This window comes from Rhincodon typus, chromosome 13 (assembly GCF_021869965.1).
Source record: "Rhincodon typus isolate 14 chromosome 13, sRhiTyp1.1, whole genome shotgun sequence".
Lineage (NCBI taxonomy): Eukaryota > Metazoa > Chordata > Chondrichthyes > Orectolobiformes > Rhincodontidae > Rhincodon > Rhincodon typus.
The window spans coordinates 20,377,736-20,400,035 of NC_063344.1; the positions used below are offsets into that span (position 1 = coordinate 20,377,736).

Sequence of the window (22,300 nt, forward strand, 5' to 3'; positions counted from 1 at the left end):
ATCAATTCTATCTATATCTCTCATTTTATAAACTTCTATCAGGTCACCTCTCAACCTATGTTCCAGTGAAAAAAGTCCCAGCCTATCCTTACAACTCAAACCTTCCATTCCCAACAACGTGCTGGTAAATGTCTTCTGAACCTTCTCCAGCTTGATAGTATCCTTCCTATAACTGGGCAACCAGAACTGGACACATTATTCCAGAAGAGGACTCACTAAGGTCCGTAACATAACATCCCAACTCCTATACTCAAAGTACTGAGCAATGAAGGTAAGCAACTAAATGCCTTTTTAATCATGTCTATGTGAGATACAAACTTTAAAGAATTATGTATCTGTACCCCTAGGTCCATCTGTTCTACAACACTACCCAAGGCCGTACCATTAATTGTATAAGCTCCACCCTTGTTTGTTGTACCAAAATGCAATACCACTTATTTATCCAGATTGAACTCCATCTGCCACTCTTCAGCCCATTGACCCATTTGATCAAGATCCCTTTCTAATCTTAGAAAGCCTTCTTCACTGTCTACAATTTTGGTGTCATCTGCAAACTTACTAACCACACCTTCTATATTCTCATCCAAATCATTTATATAAATGACAAAAGAGGACCCAGAACCAATCCCTCTGGAACACAGCTGGTCACAGGCCTCCAGTCCAAATAGCAACCCTCCATGATGCTGCTTGGCCTGCTGTGTTCATCCTGCCCTGCAGCTTGTTGTCCCTCCATCATTACTGACTCTTGCCGTTAAGCCAATTACATATCCAATTGGCAAGCTCACCCTACATCCCATGTGACCTGACTTTACTAACTCGTCTACCGTGCAGAACCTTGTCAATGGCTTTACTAAAATCCAAACAAATGTCTACTGCTCTGCCATCGACCTTTTTGGTAACTTCCTCAAAAAACTCAATCATGTTTGAGATACATGATTTTCCTCGCACAAAAGCATGCCGGCTATCCCTAATCAATTTTTGCCTTTCTAAATGTCCACAAATCCCATCTTTTATAATCACCTCCAACAATTTACCCACAAAGTTGGACTCTCAGGCCTATAGTTCCCCAGTTTCTCCTTACAACCTTTCTTAAACAAAGGTACAACATTAGCCACCCTCCAGTCATCAGGCACCTCACTCGTAGTTATAGTTGATGTAAGTATTTCTGCAAGGGGTCTCAATTTTCTCCCTTACTTCCCACAACATTCTAAGATACATTAGATTTGGGCCCAGACACTTAACCACCTTGATATTCTCAAAGATCTTCCAAACTTCCTCTTCTGCAACGTGAACTGTTTTAAAAACATAGTTTATTTCTCTGCATTTTCTACACTCCATTTCTTTCTCCACGGTAAAAATTGACACGAAATATTCATTTACTATCTCTCCCATCTCCTGGCGTTCAACACAAAGATGACCTCCTTGACCTTTAAGAGGCCCAACCCTCTCTCTAGTTACCCTCTTGCTCTTAACATATTTGTAGAATCTCTTTGGATTATCCTTATCTGCCAATGCTATCTCATATCCCCTCTTTGCCTTCCTGATTTCTCTCAAGAATGCTCCAAGCCTTACCCTTTACTCCAACAGGAACAAAATGCCTCTGAACTCGTGATCGCACCCTTGAACACCTCCCACTTGTCAGACGTCCTTTTACCTGCAAGCAGTCTACCTACTCCACAATCCAGGAGGAATTTCTCCTCTCACAAAGGGTAGTGAATCTGTGGAATTCTTTACCACAGAGAATTGTCAAGACTGGATCATTAAGAATATGAGAGACTGAGATATATAGATTTTTAATGAGAAGGAAATAGTAGTAGTAATTTATTTCTCACATGTACGAAGTATAGGAATACAGAAGTGTAGCAAAAAGTACATAAAGTCACCATTCACTGCTGCCCACTTGGTTACCTAGTAAAAGGAATCATGGAGTATGGGGAAGAGGCAGGACAGGGGAGTTGAGGATTCAGATCAGTCATGGTCTTATCCAATAGCACAGCAGACTTGATGGGCTGAATGGCTTCCTTCTGCTTCCAAGTTTTATGGTCTTGACGAGTTTATGCAGACCCTAGGCATGTCTCAGAGCATAAATCTCAAGGAAACTCAAAGCCAGATGCCCTGATTCTTTGCCAGCTATGGTGAATATGTACCTGTATGTGCTCTCTGTACTGCTGCTGAGCTTCGTACTCGCGCTGCTGATTTTTCAATCTTTCCTCTTTGGTCTTTACAAAGTTTTCATAGTCACCCCGGTAGGTTTCCAGGCGCTGAGAGTGCAAATGAACAATGTCGGTCGCCACGGCATTTAGGAAGTTGCGATCATGCGACACCACCAAGATAGTGGATTGCCAGGTCTAAACAAAGAACACAAGTTTCAGCAGATAAGTCATTTTGCACCCAATACACCAGCGACTTTTGCCTTAAACAGACACTCTGTTGCACGGCAAGAGCCAATTCAGCCAAAGAATTTCAATGAATAAGGTCTCTTAGAATGAAGTGTTTTGAGGTTCTCAAAGCAGTTACATCATGGAAGGAGTCTAGTTAGGAGTTGTATCCATGCAGGATCTCTGAAAGAGCAGATCAGTTAGTTCCATTCCTCAACTCTGTAAATTTTCTCCTAAAGGTGCTTAACAAATTGCCATGGGATACAGACATTGGTGACATTGCCAAACCCTAATTGCCCAGGGTACAGTTAAAAGCCAACAACATTGCTCTGGATCTGGAGTCACATGGCTAAATATGGATCGATCATAGTTTTATGGCCATGATTAGGCTTTTAACTCCAGTTCTTCTTTAAAAAAAATTAAGTTTCATCACTTTCCATAGTGAGATTTGAACCCAAGTCTCCAGAACATTACCTGGGTCACTGGCCCAATGGCAATAACATTATGCCATCCCCTCTCCTGGAACCTGCCTCCACCGTACTTTATAGCAATACATTCTAGATCCCAGCCACTTATGTTTTTTCTCTAGTTACTGTTAGTTATCACACTTAGTTCTTGTGCATTCACTTTTATGGCAGTGTCCTATGGTTTTTGGTCCTTCTCATCAATGGAAGCAGTTTCCCCCCTATTGACTCCATCTGGACTCACTCCTATTTTAACACCTTCTCTACTGCGTGCTTGATTATCAACTGCATTCTAAAATCACCTAACAAGTCCATTTTCAGTACACAAGATTTTCTCATGTCATTTCAGGGAAATAATGTGAATCTGTTTCTCTATGCAAAGAAAGGGGTTGAGCAAGGGTGATCAACTCAATCAAAAATGACATCTCCCTATATTACAATAACAACAACTTCAAAAGTACTTCATTGGCAAGAAAACACAGACATACCAAAATCATGAAAGGCAGTATATAAATGGAAGCCTTATTTTTTTCAATTCCTTCATTATTGATGGTCATTCCTAAGACAGACACTTACACACTTGCTGTGTTTTATTATTGAACAATGCAATTCATGATGTGATGATCAAATTTATTTAGTTTTTATTGAGGCCTTTAAGCTCCAAGATAAAACATCCTGCAATCCTATTAATGTATGAGCACCAAACAACTCAACACAGCAATTTATTTTACTTACACGCAGGTAGTGCTATTGTTTGAACGTGTGTCTAACAGCTATGAGCAGCATATCAGAGACGTGCCGCAAAATGCTTAACATTACAATCCTAGCCTATTTCATTCAAATTCACTGCTTCTATTAATGTCAGCTTTGCATATTCAGCACATAATTGTGTAGACTGGGTTCAAAGTCTCTCACTTCCCCCCACAGTCAAATTGCCTAATGTATTATTCTCCAGCAACAAGCATATTTGTCTTCAAGAGATTTTGCTTGTCAGATAATAAAATGAGTTTTCTATCTAAATGATGTAAACACAATAAAAGGCCCGGACAAAGCTCTTGCACTTTGTGATTATAACATTTCATTCTTCTTCCCATCATAACCCATTGTCTGATTGTGTCTCTTGCTGTCTATTTAAGCCCCTTTCTGAGAGACAATAGCGCAGTTCTGCATTTTAGGAATGTCGGCCTTTGAATGAGACAAGAAAGCAAGGCCCCATCTGCCTGTTCCAGCAGAGAATTAAGGCCAGACATACTCAATTATTAATAAATTATGTTCCTTTAACAAAAACCAAAAATAATTGCCATTCTTCACATAGCTCATTTTATGCAAAATGACTGCTTCATTTGTCTACTACAAATATACTTCAAAGCAATTGAATGTGCCCATAAAGCTCTTCAAGTGCTTCAGGTTACTCAAGTGCAATATAAATGCTAGTTTTACTTTTGAACAAGTACACACTTGCCCTAAAATAATCTTCCATATCGCACTTTTAAGATGGGAAAACATTCATGCAGGCACGAGACCTTTCTGGTCCCATAGCTGATACTGTTAACAGACATCTTTCCTCAGATACTGCCTACCATCGTTCAAGACGGTTTTTCCTTAGCCATCTCAATCTTTTGCAATCCAGAGCCACATTTCCAACCTTAACTTGCACTCCAAAATTCTTCAGAATGTTCCAACTCCATGTTTCTTGTTTCCAGTAACTTTGGTTGAATTCCTACATGTAGGTTTACACTCCAGCAACCATTTTAGATCAGCTCTAATCCAAGTCAAAAAGGATATACCTCCTCACCCTTCTCATCTGCAGTTTTACCATAAGAGACCACAATATTCTTTTCCAATGCCATCTATCAACATCCAGTAGACTAAGATTGCCCTCATCTGAATCTACTCTTACGTACTGACTCTGAGCCAAAGAATCATCGCCAACAGCTTCTCTTTTCACTTCTACCATTACCATTGGCATTCAACAAGTCTCAATCCTCGGTTCCTTTCTTTTTCTAATTCACGTGTTGCCCTTTATCAAAATCATTTAAAATAGTTACTTTTCAACTGGATACTGATAACATCTGGCTCTACTTCACTATCACCTCCCTCTTGATCATCAACCCTCACCATCACCTGCCAAATATGTACCTGGTATGAAATGAGATCTTTCTTTCAGCAATATTTTGAGAAGGCAAAAGCCAATGTCCTTGGCATATGTCACACATGCTGTCCTCAATTGCAGGCTGAACTAAATCATTCACTACTTCGGTGTCAATATTTCCAACCACCATATTCACATTGTTACTGATTTTGCCTACTTGTATCAGTGACTTCACTCAACTTTGCCTCTGTTCAGCTCATCTGCTGCTGAAACCTCTAACTCCACTTTTGTTACCTTTGCACTCTCTTCAACATTCCTGGCTGGCCTTACACATTCTATCTGCAATGTGTGCAGATTGCAGTGTTGGCCACCCTCTTTTACCACAGTGGAACCTTCACCATCTGTCCACGTCATATTAAGATCCTTCAGAGTTTTCACCAGTAGTACCCATAATACCTGAAGATCAATGGGAGGACTATTTGACATATGTGGCATTCTCCACGAAGCTGAGTCTGATGGCATCGAAGCCCTATGCCTGAAGAACAATTTCAAGTGAACAGACCATTGCATTTGGATGCATCTGTTGGCAGTTTCTTGTCATTCAGATTTCTGTTCACCACACTCAAAAGGGCAGCCAAATGAAAAGGTATACTTATATGTTCAAGATTGCCCTAAAACATGGAAGCCACTGACTGGAAGGAGAAAGCCACTGAATGCCCAACATGGCTCCACATAAATCATCATAGTGTCAACCACAGCAACTTGACCGTGAGAATGAACTGCAGCAGCACAGGAAAGAAAAAGTAACCAACTCAGGACTGCGAATTCTTTTTCGCCACACAACAACTGCAGTGAAACTTGTGAATCTAAAATTGTGATCCCTTAGTCATCTGATGATTTATCACACCCAACAGAAGTCATCAACTGATTCTGAGCAACTGCTGATTACCCTGTGCAAATTTAACATGGAGGTGAGGAAGAGCAGTGAGGGTGAGGTGGCCACAATACATTTTAGAAACTGTAAAGAAATTCAACAGCACAACACAAATGCACCAATTCTCAGTGAGAAATAATTAAATGTTTTACTTTTGAGAGTGTGTACTGAAGGGAACATAATGCATAATCAGATAGCGTTCTATCCTGGAACCAATCAAGGACTCACCTGTAGGTAGTTTTCCAACCATAGGATGGCTCGCACATCCAACATGTTTGTAGGTTCTAACAACAAGAAATTATTTAGATGAACTTTATTGGTTTCATTGAAAGATTTCACAAACAAATCAAATTTAACAGTATTTGAATAAGCTTGCATGTTGCAGTCAAACAATAGCTCTTTTTATCAATTAGAGAACTCACTTATTCATTCTTCACGTATTCTAAGAGAGGACTGTACAAAGATTTAACACAAGATTTTTCAAGAATCTCCCCTGCAGACAAGGCTGTATTCACTGGCCTTTTCCAGAGAAATTCTTCACTGCACAATCCTCTTGGATTTGGGGTAAAGTGTGGAAGACCCGGCCCCTCAACAGTATAAGGTGTGCATGAGGACTACAGGTGCAAGTGTTCTACCATTACAGCAATGCAAGCCAATGTACCATCAAATGTATGACGGTACTTACAGAAAAACAACTAAGATTTTAAGGCAATTCTACTCCAAGTACTAGTCGGATAGTACACGCAGCACTAATTAGAGTAAGTGCCCTTCAACCCAATTCATTAAATGTCAAGAGTTCTGCAGCACTAAAATGATGCAATAAGGTGCTATATGAATATCAGTGTGATTAACTTACCATCTAGTAACAAAAGATCCGGCCTGAGAAAGAGAGAAAATGTAAAAACACACAATCATTTGTCAATTATCTAAATTGAGATCAAACTGCTCACTCCAGTTCTAAATGGGCCCGAATTTGAAGCCTGATCTCAACCTGACGACAAGCAGAGTTGCTATGGCTTGCCTGGCTGACCAAGCTCTAAGATTCAGCAGTTTTAGAAGAGCAGTTATCAGCAAAAACCTAAAAACAACAAAAAGGCAGAGCAAGTTGAGGTATCAAGTGCACTATTAAATTATAGGAAAGAGTTTATTCCTTGATGCTGTATGGTAGCACCAAGCATAAATGTCTTTCTATGAACAGACTGTTAAACAGCTGGTTCACTTCATAATAATTAATTCAGCACTACTCTCCTTGCTATTACATTTTTTCCTGCATAATTGTAGTCAACAGGAGGTTTTATAGTGTGGGTCCAATAGCATGGGTCCATTGGGTGCAGCTCCAGGAAAGTGGAGTCACATCAAAGCCAAATCAGAAGGATGGCAGGATTCATTTCCTAAAGGACACTATTGAACCAGCTGGGTTATCAGACCATTCCAATGACTTCAGAGTCAATTTTACTGATACCAGCCTTTTATTGTAGCTTTACGCAGGTTTTTACTTCTATGAACAATTCAAATTCACAGTCCACAGTCCACCATGCTGGACTTTTCTAGATTAAGCCCAGTCACACAACACCTATACTATTGGAACCTTGTACATGAGGGATCTTGGCAGAGTTTAGCTAGTACTTTGTACAACTGAAAACAGAAAATTTGCAACATGAGAAGAAGCCATTCATCCCAGTTTAATTTCATCTTCCTGTAACTGACCTGTATTCTGAGTTATGGCATCAATTGCATATCCTATTATCTTTGAAATGTGATGAGGGTTTCTGGCGTGTGTTATGACATTTTCAGGTCGTGAGTTCCAGACCCCCTATCACACTTTGCAGAAAAGTATTCTCAATTCCTTTAAATCTAATGTTCTTACTTATCTGTGCAAAGGTAAATACATCCTTCACCTCAATTTTACATATTTCAACTGAATCCACATCAGCCTTGTCTGTTCAACATGTAAAAACAAAATCCAGCCAGCCCAATCTTTCCTCAAAGTAACAAACGAAATGTTCTCTCTGCTGAAACTGCATACTTGGTGAAATAGGAGTAGAACTGTATCACTACTTGAGCTATAAGGAACTCAATCCAAGGGCTTACTCTTGATTCCAAGGTTATAGAGCATTACCATGACCTTTATTTTTTTGCTCCCTGATATGTAGCAAATTTTCGATCTAACTTGTTATTTTCCCTCTGATCCTATCAGCGGTAACTTTGCAGACCAGTCTGGAACACAGGACATCAAAAGCCTTGATAAAATCTTTGAAGATTACATCAAAAGCACATTCACCTTCCGTGTTACTATATCGAACAAACTCCACTGTGAAACACAACTTAATCAGAGACTTATAAACGATGATGAATACACAGTCTCTCAATGCTTCCTGATTACCCCACTAGGTGATGCTGACTAGCTATACTTACAGTTTCTGCCTCTTCCAACGACAGTACATTCATTAGCTATCCTCCAACACCACAAGAAATCCAGAAAGAATCAGAAAAATGATGATTAAAGCCTCCACTGTCTCCTTACTTTGTTGTAGCGTCTTGGGACTCATCATCTAGGTCTTGAATTTATTCACTTTCAGGGATGCTTGACCCTTTCATATTTTCTCCCTCAGTAAGTTTATCCCACCCAATATAGGGAGAGTAAAACTGGTCCCCATGTTTCCTGAAACTTGCACGTTAGGTCATTAAGACAAGAGGGGAACTTCCCAGCTTTACTAATCACATTTTGTTTGAGGATGTGGAGGAAAGGAATACCTAAGCAAGCAAAAAGATTGCAGCAATGATGCCGGGTAGGACTGAGAGGGCTTCTTCTGCCTACCAAATGACACATTTGGCGAAGGGTAAATAAGATTGGGGAAATGAATGCATGGCTTGAAGGTTGGTATGAAAGAAATGGGATTTGATTCATGGGATACTGATGCCAGTACTGGGGAAAATGGGAGCTGCACCACTGGGATAACAGTTCTTGCAGGTCATTTAGCTTGGGTGCTAGGGGGGGCTTTACGCTAAATAACAGGGCTGGGGAGTGGGGAGGAGGCATCGGGTGAGAGAAAATGTACAAAAATTAAAGGCAAACATTGAAGTAATAGGAAACGAGAGATATGGAAAAGGTTAATCAGAGTATGGCAGCAGCTCACGATCAGCTTCTCAAAGACAGCTTGGGATGGGTAATTAATGCTGGCTCAGCCAGCAACACATCCCATGAGTGATTTAAATAGAAATTAGGAGTGCACAAACAGATATGGCCACGAGTTACAAAAAAAACAAACAGCAAACTTTAAAGGCTCTGTATCTGAATGCACTCAGCACTTTTAACAAAGTGAACGAGTTGTTAGTACACGTGGAAATGAATATAGAGACACGTGGAGGACGACTATGCTGGCACCTGAATACTGATGTTATCTGACATTTCAAAAACACAAAGCTAAAAGAATTGTGGGGAAGCTCTGTTAATCTAAGCCATTGAGTCAGAGAGTGAGAGAGAGAGAGAGTCAGAGAGAGAGAGAGAGAGTCAGAGAGAGAGAGAGAGAGAGTCAGAGAGAGAGAGAGAGAGTCAGAGAGAGAGTCAGAGGAACTGAAAGAACTGTGCATGCTGTAAATCAGGAACAAAAACCGAAGTTGCTGGAAAAGCTCAGCAGGTCTGGCGGCATCCAAGGAGAAAGTATCAGAGATAATGTTTCGGGTCCGGTGACCCTTCCTCTCACCTTAAACTAGGCCTTGTAGTTTTGGACTTCACGCCCATTGTCTATGCCCCTCATCATTTTATAAGCCTCTGTAAGGCCACCCCCTCAGCCTCCTAAGCTCCAGGGGAAAAACCCCCCAGCCTATCCTTATAACTCCAACCTTCCATGCGTTCTCGTTCAACATCCTTGTAAGTCTTTCTGGCACCTTTTCCAGTTTAATAACATCCTTCCGATTGCAGGGCCACCAGAATTGTACGCTGTACTCTAAAGATGGCCTTACCAATGCCTTGCACAGCTGTAACATGATGTCCCAAATCTTGTACTCAATGCTCTGACCAATGAAGGCAAATATGCCAAATGACTTCTTCACCACCCTTGTCTAACTGTTTGGTAGATTCTATTTTGAAAGAACCACGTAAATGCACCCCTGGGTCTCTCTGTTCAACAACACTCTCCAGGGTCCTACCATTAACTGTGCAAGTCCTCCCCGGTTTGTCTTTTACCAAAATCCAACACCTTGCACTTAGCTGAATTAAATTCCATTCTGCCATTCCTCGGCCCAGTTGATCAAAATCCCATTGTATTCTCACATAACCTCCTTCACTGTCCACTTTACCACCAATTTTTGTGTCATCCGCAAACTTACAAACCATGCCTCCTATATTTTCATATAAATCGTTTATATAAATCACAAGCAATAGTGGACCCAGCACTGATTCTTGTGGCACACCACTGGTCACAGCCCTCCAATCTGAACAACAACCCTCTACCACCACCTTCTGTCCCCTACCATCAAGCCAATTTTGTATCCAGTTGGCTAACTCTCCCTGGATCCCATGTGATCTAACCTTACTAACAAATCTACCATGCGGAACCACAACCACAGAATTGCTAAAGTCAATGTAGGCAATGTCTACCACTCTGCAGTCATCTATCTTCTTGGTCACCTCTTCAAAAATTGATTAAATTTGAGACACGGGTTTCCCATGCACAAAGCCATGCTGACTATCTCTAGTCAGTCACTGCCTTTCTAAATGCATGTAGCTCCCGTATTTCAGATCCCCTCCAACAACTTACCCACATTAGCCACCCTCCAGGCTTCTGGCACCTCATCCATGGCTTTCAATTAAAAAAACATAACTCTGCTGGGGGTCCTGCAATTTCTTCCCTAGCTTCCCACAATGCCCTGGGCTACACTTTACCAGGTCCTAGGGATTTATCTACCTTTATGAACTTCAGAACCTCCTCTTCTGTAATGTGGACTCTTTTCAAAACATCACTATTTATTTCCAAGTTCCCTAGCTTCCATGTTTTTCTCCACGGTAAAGTAGTGAGAAATGAATTTCACTCAAAGGACCAAAATGTAGAGTAGGCTCAAGTAGAAGAAAGAAATAAAAATGTTTGTGGGAATTGTTTATAGGTCCCCTAACAGTAGTTACACAGGATGAAGTATATAGGAATAAATAAATGGGATGTGTTCCAAAGGTATTGCAATAATTATGGGTAACTTCAATTTACATTTACATGTCCAGAAACAGTCTACAATTTCTTCAGGCAGTACATTCTTAAGCCAACCAGGAAGAAGGCTATTTGAAATGAAGTAATCTGCAATGAGATTGGATTAATAATCTTGTGGCACAGGAGCTTGTATATGATAATATGATGGAATTTCATGTTTAGTATGAAGGGGAGAAATATGGGCCAATGACTCATTTTTAACCTAAACAAGGAGGTAACCACAAAGCATGAAGGTCACACTGCCCAAAATAAAATGGAAAATGAGATTAAAAGTTAGGTGTTGCAATGGAAGACTTTCAAATACATTTTCCTAACTCAGTAAAGATTCAGCCTAGTGGAAAATAAAAACTGAGAAACACTTATCACTCTGTGAAAATGAAAGCATAGCATCAAATTGAAAGGAGTACTTCACAATTTTGTGAAGGTTAGTGGTAGTTCAGAAGATTGGATTGATTTTAAGAAATACCAATGAATAACTAAAATAAGAGAGAGAAGAGCATGACAGAAAGACAGCTGGCGACAGCAACATGATAGTAAGAATATATTATAAAAGAAGAGCACCAAAAACTAGTGTTGGTCTTCTTGAGAGAGGATAAGTCTGGGGAATGATAATAAAAAATAAGGAAATTGTAGAGGAATTGAACAGTATTTTCTATCTGCCTGAGACTTGCAAAATCTTTTCAAAAGCGCTTGGAAGTCAAGTGGTGAAAGTTAAGGGCGTATTTAAAACAATGATCATCAAGGGAAAAAGTGCTGAGGAAACTATGATACCAAAAATCTAACAAGTCCTCAAGACCAGAGGGTCTGCAGCCAAGAGTCTTAAAAGAAGTGGCTGCAGACATTTTAAGACGCATGAAATAGTTCCAAAATTACTTAGCTCCTAAAAGGATTTAAGTGGATTGAAAAATAGCTGTTTAACCTTTATTCAAAAATGAGGGCCACAGAAAGCAGAAAGCTGGAAACCAGTTATTCTTATATCTGTCACAGGGAAGTAATAAGAATCCACTGTTAAAGGTATAGCAGGATATTCTGAACATCACAATGTGATTGGACAGCATCAACATGGTTTTTGAACTAATCTTCTTTGAGATTTTGAGGACAAGCAAGGTGGACTTCAATTTCTAAAGACATTTAAAAAGCCATGTCAAAGATTACTTAGACAAGACATGAGCACATGGCGTAGGAAATAACAAATCAGGATGGATAAAAAATTAGTTAAATAATAGGAAGCCAAACAGTAAGAACAAATAGGTCTTTCCTGGCTTAGCAAACTTCAATTTGCCTCAATTATTTATAGCCAGTATTAGTGACTTGTAAAGACATGTAGGCAGGCTACTGAGTGGGTGAAAAGTTAGCAGCAGATGTAGTACAATTTGGGAAAATGTGGACTTGGCCACTTTGGCAGGAAGAACAAGAGCGGTGTACTATTTTAATGGCTTGAGTTTGTTGAACTGACAAACTGCAGAACTAAGACAGAGAGGTATTGGTGCCCGAGTACATGAATCACAAAGTTGGCGTGCAGCTTCAGCAAGTGACTAAGAAGGCAAATGGAATATTGGTGTTTATTGCAAGGAGAATGGAAGACAAAAGTAGGCTGTTTTACAGCATTTTGTAGAACACAGGAACTGTGTGCATGAGGAGGCCTTTAGCATTTCAAAAAACAAAATCCAGGTGCAGGGGGAGGCCCTTTGAGCCTAGTCTGGCATTCAACATGATCATGGCTGATTCTCTATTTCAACACCACGTTCCTGCTTTCAACACGTACTCCTAAATTCCCTGTGTTTCAGGGTAGGCTAATCGATTTCTCCGGACAAATCCACTATTTTCTACTCCAACTATTTGGACAGGCTTCCAACTCCTGACGACCTGGAGCCTGTTCCTCCACTGAATTCAGATCAAGCCTCACCTGTACCTGAACTCTGTTCAGTTGCCTTTCTTTAATAGCCCTATTTCAGCTTGACATATACCAACCAGCTAGCTTCTGGCTAGAAAGCAAACACAAATTGGGGACCAGAGTGAATCAGCAACTTACTTGGCAAACAGTGCCCTGGCCAAAGCCAACCTCATCCTCCAGCCTCCAGAGAACTCCCTGAAACATAAACACCAATTCAGTACCAAAATTTGAAAATAAAACTTTTTGAAATTTTAGCATGATTAAAAAGGAGAGCTGTACAAGTTAAATGGAACATACGGAATGTTCGTAGGATCCCGTGGGTAGATCATGGATTAATGTACTAATAAGTATTTTACTGATTCATTTGCTGATGCAATGCTTTTTAAAAAAAAAAGTATTCATCCCAAGATATGTCACTGGCTGGGCCAACATTTGTTGCTCATCCCAAAATCATCCTCAAATTGGCAAAGATGAGCTGTTGCATTTCGTGTGATATAGGGACATCCATACCGCTGTTAGGAAATGAGTTCCAGGGTTTTGAGCGAGCAACAGTGAAGCAATAGCAATACAGTTCTAAACTAGGAAGGTGCATGGCTTTGAGGGAACCTTACACATGGTGGTGACTCTGTGCATCTGATGGCCTTGTCCTCCTCCGTGGGAAAGATCACAAACTTGGAAAGTAATGTCGGTGAACCTTGAGAGTTGCTGCACTGCATCTTGACACACTCTGCTGTCACTGTGCTTTGCTGATGGAGACTGAATGTTTAAGGCAGTGGACAGGTTACTAATCAAGCAAATTCATTTGACCTGGATGGTTTTGAGGTTCTTGAGTTCTGCTGGAGCTGCACCAATCCAGACAAGTGGCCTGTATTCCATTACATTTCTAAATGGTGCCTTGCAGATGGTAGACAGGCTTTGGTCAGTCAGGAGGGGAGTTGTTCGCCACAGAATTCCTAACTTCTGACCCAATCTTGGAGTCACAGTATTGCCATGGCTGGTCCAGTTCAATGCCTGGTCAACGGTAGTCCTCAGGATTTTTGATAGTGGGGATTGAGCAAACTGTTGAATGTCACAGGAACGTGGTCAAGTTCCCCTGCGTTGGAGATGGTCATTGCTTAACATTTGTGGGCGATGAATGCTAGTTGCCATGTAACAGCCTAAATTTGAATGCTCGTTTGCAAGGATAGACACTGAGTAGATTTCAAAGATTGAGTAATACAAGTAATTTCAGAAATGCAGTTGGCCTAAGGTAAAATATAACTTACACCTCTGAACAGGTCTTATTGCTCAAATAGGATAGCAGTCTCGGAAACATTGAAGATTAATAAGTAACTGCAATTTGAGAGCTACATTGACCTTTTACAGACAATTGCCATGACAGTTAGTCCCCAGGTTGTGAACAGGTCCCATTCTTGACTTGATTTGTATGCAAGTTGTAACACAATACAAGTCAATATAAAACAGCTATCTGCAAGTGCAAAGAAATGCTCACGTTTGGATATTTAAAATATTAATACATCCCTGCACAGGACTGCATTCCTAAGTTGGGCATTTGTACATCAGGGATCGCCCGTAGTTAACAAATGTAACAATGACTGAGTGACTGGAAGTGGACGGAACAAGCTCTATTTAAATTATTTCCAATACTGATTATTTAGCAGTTACATGTGGAGATGTAAGCTAATTTGTAAATGCCTGCAAAGTGCAGACCTGAGGACAGATGAATTTTGTCATGAAGGATTGATGCAAAAATCAATATTACACAAAGCAAGAAGAATTGTGTCTCAAGATGTAGGGATAAAATGAGAAAAGTGCTTCAAATTGTTTAAAATTGCAAGCTGGAATTGTAATGGCCAAATATGAAACACAGTTTGCTAAATTGGGCATTGAGATGAGTAATATGGTAACCAAACTGGACATAGTCACTAGATGGAGGGACAGGAGGAAAATAGAATGCTTCATCAAAATGTTGACTGGAACAAAGTGTACAGGAACTATGCATGCAGAGGACTGAGCGGATCATAGAAGCTTATGGAGAAGAGAGTGATTACATTCATTAGGTCAAATAGTCAAGGAAATTGCCCTGAAAAGGCAAAATAATTTAAGGAAGATAAGTGTTTGAAAATTAGTTGGCAGCACCTTGATTGTGTGGATGGATGCAACTCTAGTACGAACCTAGCACCTACCCTAGCTCAAAAAAAAAGTTCAACAAAATGCAAACAACATGTGTTACTTTCCTGTGACCTAAAAGGCAGTCCGAGTATTTTGGAACTGTAAATCACTACTTGGTCACTGCTGTGTGCCAATAAAAGGCTTGCTGTGATCAATTGGTACTAAATTTGAATCTTGCAATTTTGACACTACATCACATGATTACCCTGGTAGGGTACGTCACTCGTTGAAAAGTACTTTCTGAAATCCTAAGGTAATGAAAGAGGTTACAAAACTACAAGTTGTTCTTTTTACTTTTAAAAAAAAAAATGCTGCATTTTAACTATAATAGAAGCGGTAACATCATAGATTGCAAAAATAATAGTCTAGACATAAACCAGTATTGTTTCTGTGACTGATGTTATACAGCCTTGTAGTGCTTGTTGTTACTGATAATATACTGTTTGCCTGACATTCTACTAATACAAATATTAACTTAGTGGCTTACTGAAACAGGTTTATTTGTACACAGCACCTTACCTGGTCATCTGTTGCTGCATCTTGGAACTGAACCCCAAACCAGCCAGAATAACTGAGGCCCTAAAAATTGAGAAAAAGACTATCAATATGGATATAGATACATATGGTTGGATTGGAATGTTTGGGAGCGAGACACAAGAGGAGTGCACAAAAGAGATGCACATACCTAGTGAATTTTATGGGAAAAGAGAAGGGGAATAAAATGCCCTGTCCATCGTTTGGGCTAATATAATTTTGCAATGCCAATTTTACATACATTACAATCCAAACAGCCAAATTATCTGACACTCAATATTTCCAACATTCTCAATTATATTAAATTATACAACATGCCAATGCTTTGCCCCATGAAACTGGATTGCTCAAGCACTGTACGAGCTTCTCACAGAAAGCCTTATTGAGAACATAAATCTCTTTCAAGTTAGAACTTCAAGTCACATCTGCAATCAGCACCTCTGCTACAGCCCAAATGCCTGGTCTAACCAGGAGTTCCAATAAGGGCCACATGACGACTGCAATTTGGACAGGCTCCCCCACCCGCAACTACCTGGATCCTGGTCCACCACTCAATTCAGATCAAGGCTTACCTGTACCTTAACTCTGTTTAATTGCCTTTCTTTAAAATAGCCCTATTTAAGCTTGATGCACTGCCGCCTCATAACACCACGGGTTCTATTCCAGCTTTTGGTGACTGTCTGTGTGGAGTCTGTGCATTCTCCCAATGTCTGTGTGCATTTCCACCAGGTGATCTGATTTCCTCCCTCAGTCCAAAGACATGCAGGTTGGGTGGATCGGCCAAGGGAAATTATCCCGTAGTGTCCAGGGATGTGCAGGCTCGGTGGATTAGTCATGGTAAATGCAGAATTACAAGGTTCGGATGAGGACCTAGGTTTGGGTGGGATGCTCTTTGCAAAGTCATTACAGATTCGATGGACCAAATGGCCTCTTGTCGCACTGTCCAGTTTCTATGAATAGGCCATTCAACCCCTTGAGCCTGTTTCACCAAACAGATCATTGCTGATCTGTGGTCTAACTCCAACTATCTGCGTATGGCCCATATCTCTTAATAGTTTTGTTTAAAAAAAATTATCACTGGCATTTCTGGGAGAGTTCCAAACATTTACCACCCTTTGCATGTAGAACTGCTTCCTAACATCTTTCCCAAATGGTCTGGTCTTAATTCTCAGACTACTCCCCCTAGTTCTAGAATCCCCAACCAGTGAAAATAATTTACCCACCCTGGCTTTTCCTGTTAATATCTTTAAGACTTTGATCAGATCACCTCTTCATCTTTAAAATAAGAGAAAACAGACCCACTATGTACAATCTTTCATAAATTTTATTCACTCATGGGACGTACGCATCTCTGGCTGGCCAGCAATTATTGCTGGTCCCTGGTTGGCCTTGAGAAGGTGGTGGTGGTGAGCTGCCTTCTGGAACCACTACAGTCCATGTATTGTAGGTTGATGCATAACGACCCAAGGGAGGGAATTCCAGGATTTTGTCTCAGTGACAGTGAAGGAATGCCAATGTATTTCCACATCAAGATGGTGAGTGGCTTGGAGGGGAAAGTGCAGGTGGGGGCGTTCCCATGTATACCGACCTTTTCCTTCTTAGATGGAAGTGGTTGTGGGATTGGAAGGTCCTTTGGTGAATTTCTTCACTACATCTTGTAGATAGCACACAATGCTGCTACTGAGCGACGAAGGTGGAGGAGATGAATGCTTGTGGATGTGGTGGCAATCAAGCAGACCATTTTCTCCAGGATAGTGCCAAGCTTCTGGAGTGTTGTTGAGCTGCACCCATCCAGGCAAATGGAAAGTATTCCATCACACTCCTGACTGGTGCCTTGTAGATGGTGGACTAGCTTTGGGGAATCAGGTGGAGAGTTACTCGCCGCTGTATTTCTCTGACCTACGCTTGTAGCCAGTGTTTATGTGGCAAATCCAGTTCAGTTTCTGGTCAATGGTAAATCTTAGGATGTTGATACTGGGGAGAATCAGTGATGGTAACAACATTTAATGCCATGGGGTGGTGGTTACATTGCCTCATTGGAGATGGTGCAACTCTTACTTGCCACTTGTCAGCCCAAGCCTGGATATTATCGAGATAGTGTTGCATTTGAACATGGACAGCTTCAGTATCTGAGTCATCGTGAATGGTGCTGAACATTGTGTCATCATTGGCAGACATCCCCACTTCTAGCCTTATGATGGAGGGAAGGTCATGGATGAAGTAGCTGCAGGTTGAATGTACAATGGTATAGTGGACAGTTTACTCATACCTGTCAAACAAGTTCAGAATCTGAGGTTCCCCCAATACTAAATTCAGGATCCCTCTATTTGTCTCACTTGTAGTCACACTGCCTTTCCTTGACCACTGGTCAGATTTGAAGTACTAAACATACATGGTGTTACTGCCACCTGAAACACAGCATCCAGATAACTCTCCCCCTCCCTCATGAGTTAGTGTTTGAAGCTCAGACTCCAGTTCATCAACTGAAAGCAAAGTCCCTTGAACAACCAATACATACTACAGATACGGTCATTATGAAACAATGTGAGCTGCTAGCTCCCACATCATGCAGATACAACATGTCATCTGGCCCCGCATCTTGAAATTATTCAATTAGTTATTAATTTGTATTTTCAAATTTCCTACTGGTCTTCAGTTTTTAATCTGTAAAATATTTCTTTCGATTTACTTTTAATCTGAAAGTAACTTCGAATAGGTACTCAAATTTGCTGTTACTTACCAACAAATAAACTTACAACGTTTCCTGCAGTATCACTTTTTTACCCCCCAACATAATTCTGTTCCAAGAGTCTCCTCCCTTACTGGCTCCTCTCTCTCCAGGCTCCCAAGTGCGTGCATAGGCCTTGAGCTTAGGTCTTGATTTTTATTTCCTACTTGGCCTTAGTCTTAGTTTTCACCTCTGCTGGCTCCTATTTCCTCTTATGTCCCAAATTCCCGAACGTGTTACTTTCATATTAAAGAGAAGTACTCAATGAGAGGTAAGGAGGAATAGATCACGTCCTCCCTCTTTCACCAAAATCCAGTTACATTCTAATGCAACAAAGCAGCACTCCAGTTCAAACAGTGTACATATTCAGTGTCAGAAGTTATCTGACTGCAGGGAAAGGGTAGGTAATATGGCAGGACTGGACAGAATAATCAATTCCAGGCCCATTTTCATTTGGGATCCAAACACACTCACTCCTCAACCATCTCTCTGGATATTAGGAGCTATGATGGATTTTCACATCTCTCAAGGTAATCAGTTACTGATTCTTTCCACACCCTCACACATCCCTTTGCAAAAATAATTATTGAGAATCCCTTGACCAGTACTCTGACTGCCCAAAACTTGAAACATACTCATTTTCAAAGGATTCATTCGAAGCTCACCTGGCTGGTGCCTTGTCTGCCTCAATCTCCTCCAATTTTGAATAAATTTCTGTTAGCTTGCTGCTCTCTGAACCATCGCCCCTGAAAGAGAAAATAACGAGTTACATCTGCAGCCTAGTGATTGAACTGCAAAATTACAAACTCAAAAAGGTAATGTACATTTTTTGTTTACCTCCAGTGAAGTACATTATGGGCTAGATACCCCAAATACTTCAGTTCAGTGACTGTGTTTCAAATCCAATTGCATTGATATGGTAGTTCAAAACAAGCCAACCCCACGCTCATCTAACCATCACACCCACATTTTCTCAACAAGAACGCACCCTGCAAAATCATTCTGTCTACCGCACAGGACAAAGGGCAGGAGACTCATGGGAATACAACCACCTACAAGTTCTCTTTAAAGCCACACAATCCTGATGTGGAACTATATTGTGGTTCGTTGACTGTTAAAGAGGCAAAATCCAAGAACCTTCTTCTCAACTGTGCTATGGGCGTATCTACAAATGATGCAAGGCAGCAGGTCAAGGTGGATCACCATTACCTTCTTAAGGTTAATGAGGAATGGAAAATAAATGCTGGCTGAGACAGTGATCCTCACATCCCATATTTAAAAAAAAGGATAATTGAAACAAAAACCCAACACTGGCGCGCCCTTTCCTCACCTAATTGCCATTTAGCTTAATACTAGTACTCAGTAGCAATCTGAATGGAGATCAAATTTTGGCTCGTCAGCACTGCATGCTTCAGCTGCGCAGTGTCCAACTGAGAAACTGGGATTCATTTATTTGTAATAATTTCCTTCAGCTCAAGTGTTTATCTGAAAATTGCAAAACTGGGCAAAGTGTCAAGTTCTGTGAAACTCACCACAGCCTCTGAGGGCCGTGTTAGTCAACGGACCAAAAATCAGAACAAAGGCAGTACCCTAAACTGCTGGAGTACTCCTCACACAGGTATGAAGGTAAAGGAACTAAAAAGAGTATTGATTACATTGAGTATGTAAAGCACTTTCTATCCTCTTAAAACTGAATGCCTGTAAAAGTAATTGTTAATTTTTCACTGATGCAAGACAACAGGAATGATTGAATGAAATTTTATTGCTGACTGAAGCCCAGCCCACTGCAGCAGATGCAGTTTACCATATTTCAAGGAGACATCAGTAACTACCATAAATGTTGCATACTGATGTGACCATTGTTTAACATATTTATAGCTTAATTAATCTGTTTGGTTACTTCAAATCAAGTCACGGTCTTGTGGAGTATTTATTCTATTGCCTTAAAGTCAAGAAACAGTGGTATAACCAGTAAGCCAAGATACAATGACAATTCCCTTTCTTGTTTTAAACAAGCTGGTCTTCGCAGTAATTCTCATCCAGGATCCGAAGACAGTGGGCGCAAACTTAACTAGAGTCCTGATCATGCAGTATTACAGATTCTCCAACACAGAACCAGGTGCAACTAATCTATGCAAATAGATATGCTCCACTTCCCAAGTAAAGTCTAAACCTAACATCAAATCCTCCTAATAAATGATGACGAGGTCATAAAGAATCATACATTACAAAATAGTTAGAGCATAGGAGTCTAAACTGCTCTCTGCTCAGCCCACTCCCCACCCCTTTCCTCTGGACCTGTGAATGATTATTCTTCAGATACTTATCCAAATCTCTTCGAAAATCATGACTGAATTAGCCTCAAACATATTTTTGGACAGTGCATTCTTGACCCTAATGATTTATTGTGTTAAAAAAAAGATGCTCCTTATGTTACTAGAAGTTCTCTTGCCAATACTATAAATTGGTAACAGCTGGCTTTTAAAGCATCTGCTAATGTGAACAGTTTCTCCCCATCTACACTGTTTAGGACTCTCATGATTTTTTCACAACTTTTAATGTCAATCGAATCTCCTCTTAATCTTTTCCTCTCTCAGGAAAGCAATCTATTGAAATAACAGAAGTCCCTTATTCCTGGGATAGTAGGAACTGCAGATGCTGGAGAATCCGAGACAACAAGGTCCAGGGCTGGATGAACACCAGCAGGCCAAGCAGCATCATAGGAGCAGAAAGGCTGACGTTTCGGGCCTAGACCCTTCATCAGAAAAGGGGGAGGGGAAGGGGGTTCTGAAATAAATAGGGAGAGAGTGGGAGGCGGATAGAAGATGGATAGAGGAGAGGATAGGTGGAGAGGAAACAAACAGGTCGAAGAGGTGGGGATGAAGACAGTAAAGGTGAGTGTAGGTGGGGAGTTAGGGAGGGGATAGGTCAGTCCAAGGAGGACGGACAGGTCAAGGGGGCGGGATGAGGTTAGTCGGTAGGAGATGGGGGTGCGGCTTGAGGTGGGAGGAGGGGATAGGTGGGAGGAAGGACAGGTTAGGGAGGCGGGGATGAGCTGGACTGGTTTTGGGATGCGATAGGGGGAGGGATGATTTTGAAGCTTGTGAAATCCGGATCCAACGCATCATCCTCCGACACTTCCGCCATCTGTAATCCGACCCCACCACCAAAGACATCTTTCCCTCCCCACCCTTATCTGCTTTCCGGAGGGACCACTCTGTCCATGACTCCCTTGTCCGCTCCACACTCCCCTCCAGCCCCACCACACCCGGCACTTTTCCCTGCAACCGCAGGAAGTGCTACACCTGCCCCAATACCTCCTCCCTCACCCCCATCCCAGGCCCCAAGAAGACTTTCCACATCAAGCAGATGTTCACCTGCACATCTGCCAATGTGGTATACTGCATCCGCTGTACTCAGTGTGGCTTCCTCTACATTGGGGAAACCAAGCAGAGGCTCGGGGAACGCTTTGCAGAACACCTACGCTCGGTTCGCAATAAACAACTGCACCTCCCCGTCGCGAACCATTTCAACTCCCCCTCCCATTCCTCAGACGACGTGTCCATCCTGGGCCTCCTGCAGTGCCACAATGATGCCACCCAAAGGTTTCAGGAACAGCAACTCATATTCCGCTGGGGAACCCTGCAGCCCAATGGTATCAATGTGGATTTCACAAGCTTCAAAATCTCCCCTCCCACTATCGCATCTCAAAACCAGTCCAGCTCGTCCCCGCCTCCCTAACCTGTCCTTCCTCCCACCTATCCCCTCCTCCCACCTCAAGCCGCACCCCCATCTCCTACCGACTAACCTCATCCCGCCCCCTTGACCTGTCCGTCCTCCTTGGACTGACCTATCCCCTCCCTAACTCCCCACCTACACTCACCTTTACTGGCTCCATCCCCG

General features: G+C 41.4%; 1 protein-coding gene across 2 annotated transcripts in view; it reads right to left on the reverse strand.

Annotated features, from left to right (window-relative positions):
• The window catches only part of abcf3 (ATP-binding cassette, sub-family F (GCN20), member 3), a 93,476-nt gene that overhangs the window by 20,925 nt on the left and 50,251 nt on the right, over window positions 1-22,300 (reverse strand). For both annotated transcript variants that reach the window (XM_048604258.1, XM_020510875.2), the window contains 6 exons: window positions 19,063-19,143; window positions 15,655-15,714; window positions 13,102-13,158; window positions 6,725-6,747; window positions 6,097-6,152; window positions 2,148-2,348 (listed from right to left, as the gene is read on the reverse strand). In XM_048604258.1, coding sequence (XP_048460215.1) covers window positions 2,148-2,348; window positions 6,097-6,152; window positions 6,725-6,747; window positions 13,102-13,158; window positions 15,655-15,714; window positions 19,063-19,143 — 478 coding nt within the window. The remainder of the gene's footprint in view (window positions 1-2,147; window positions 2,349-6,096; window positions 6,153-6,724; window positions 6,748-13,101; window positions 13,159-15,654; window positions 15,715-19,062; window positions 19,144-22,300) is intronic.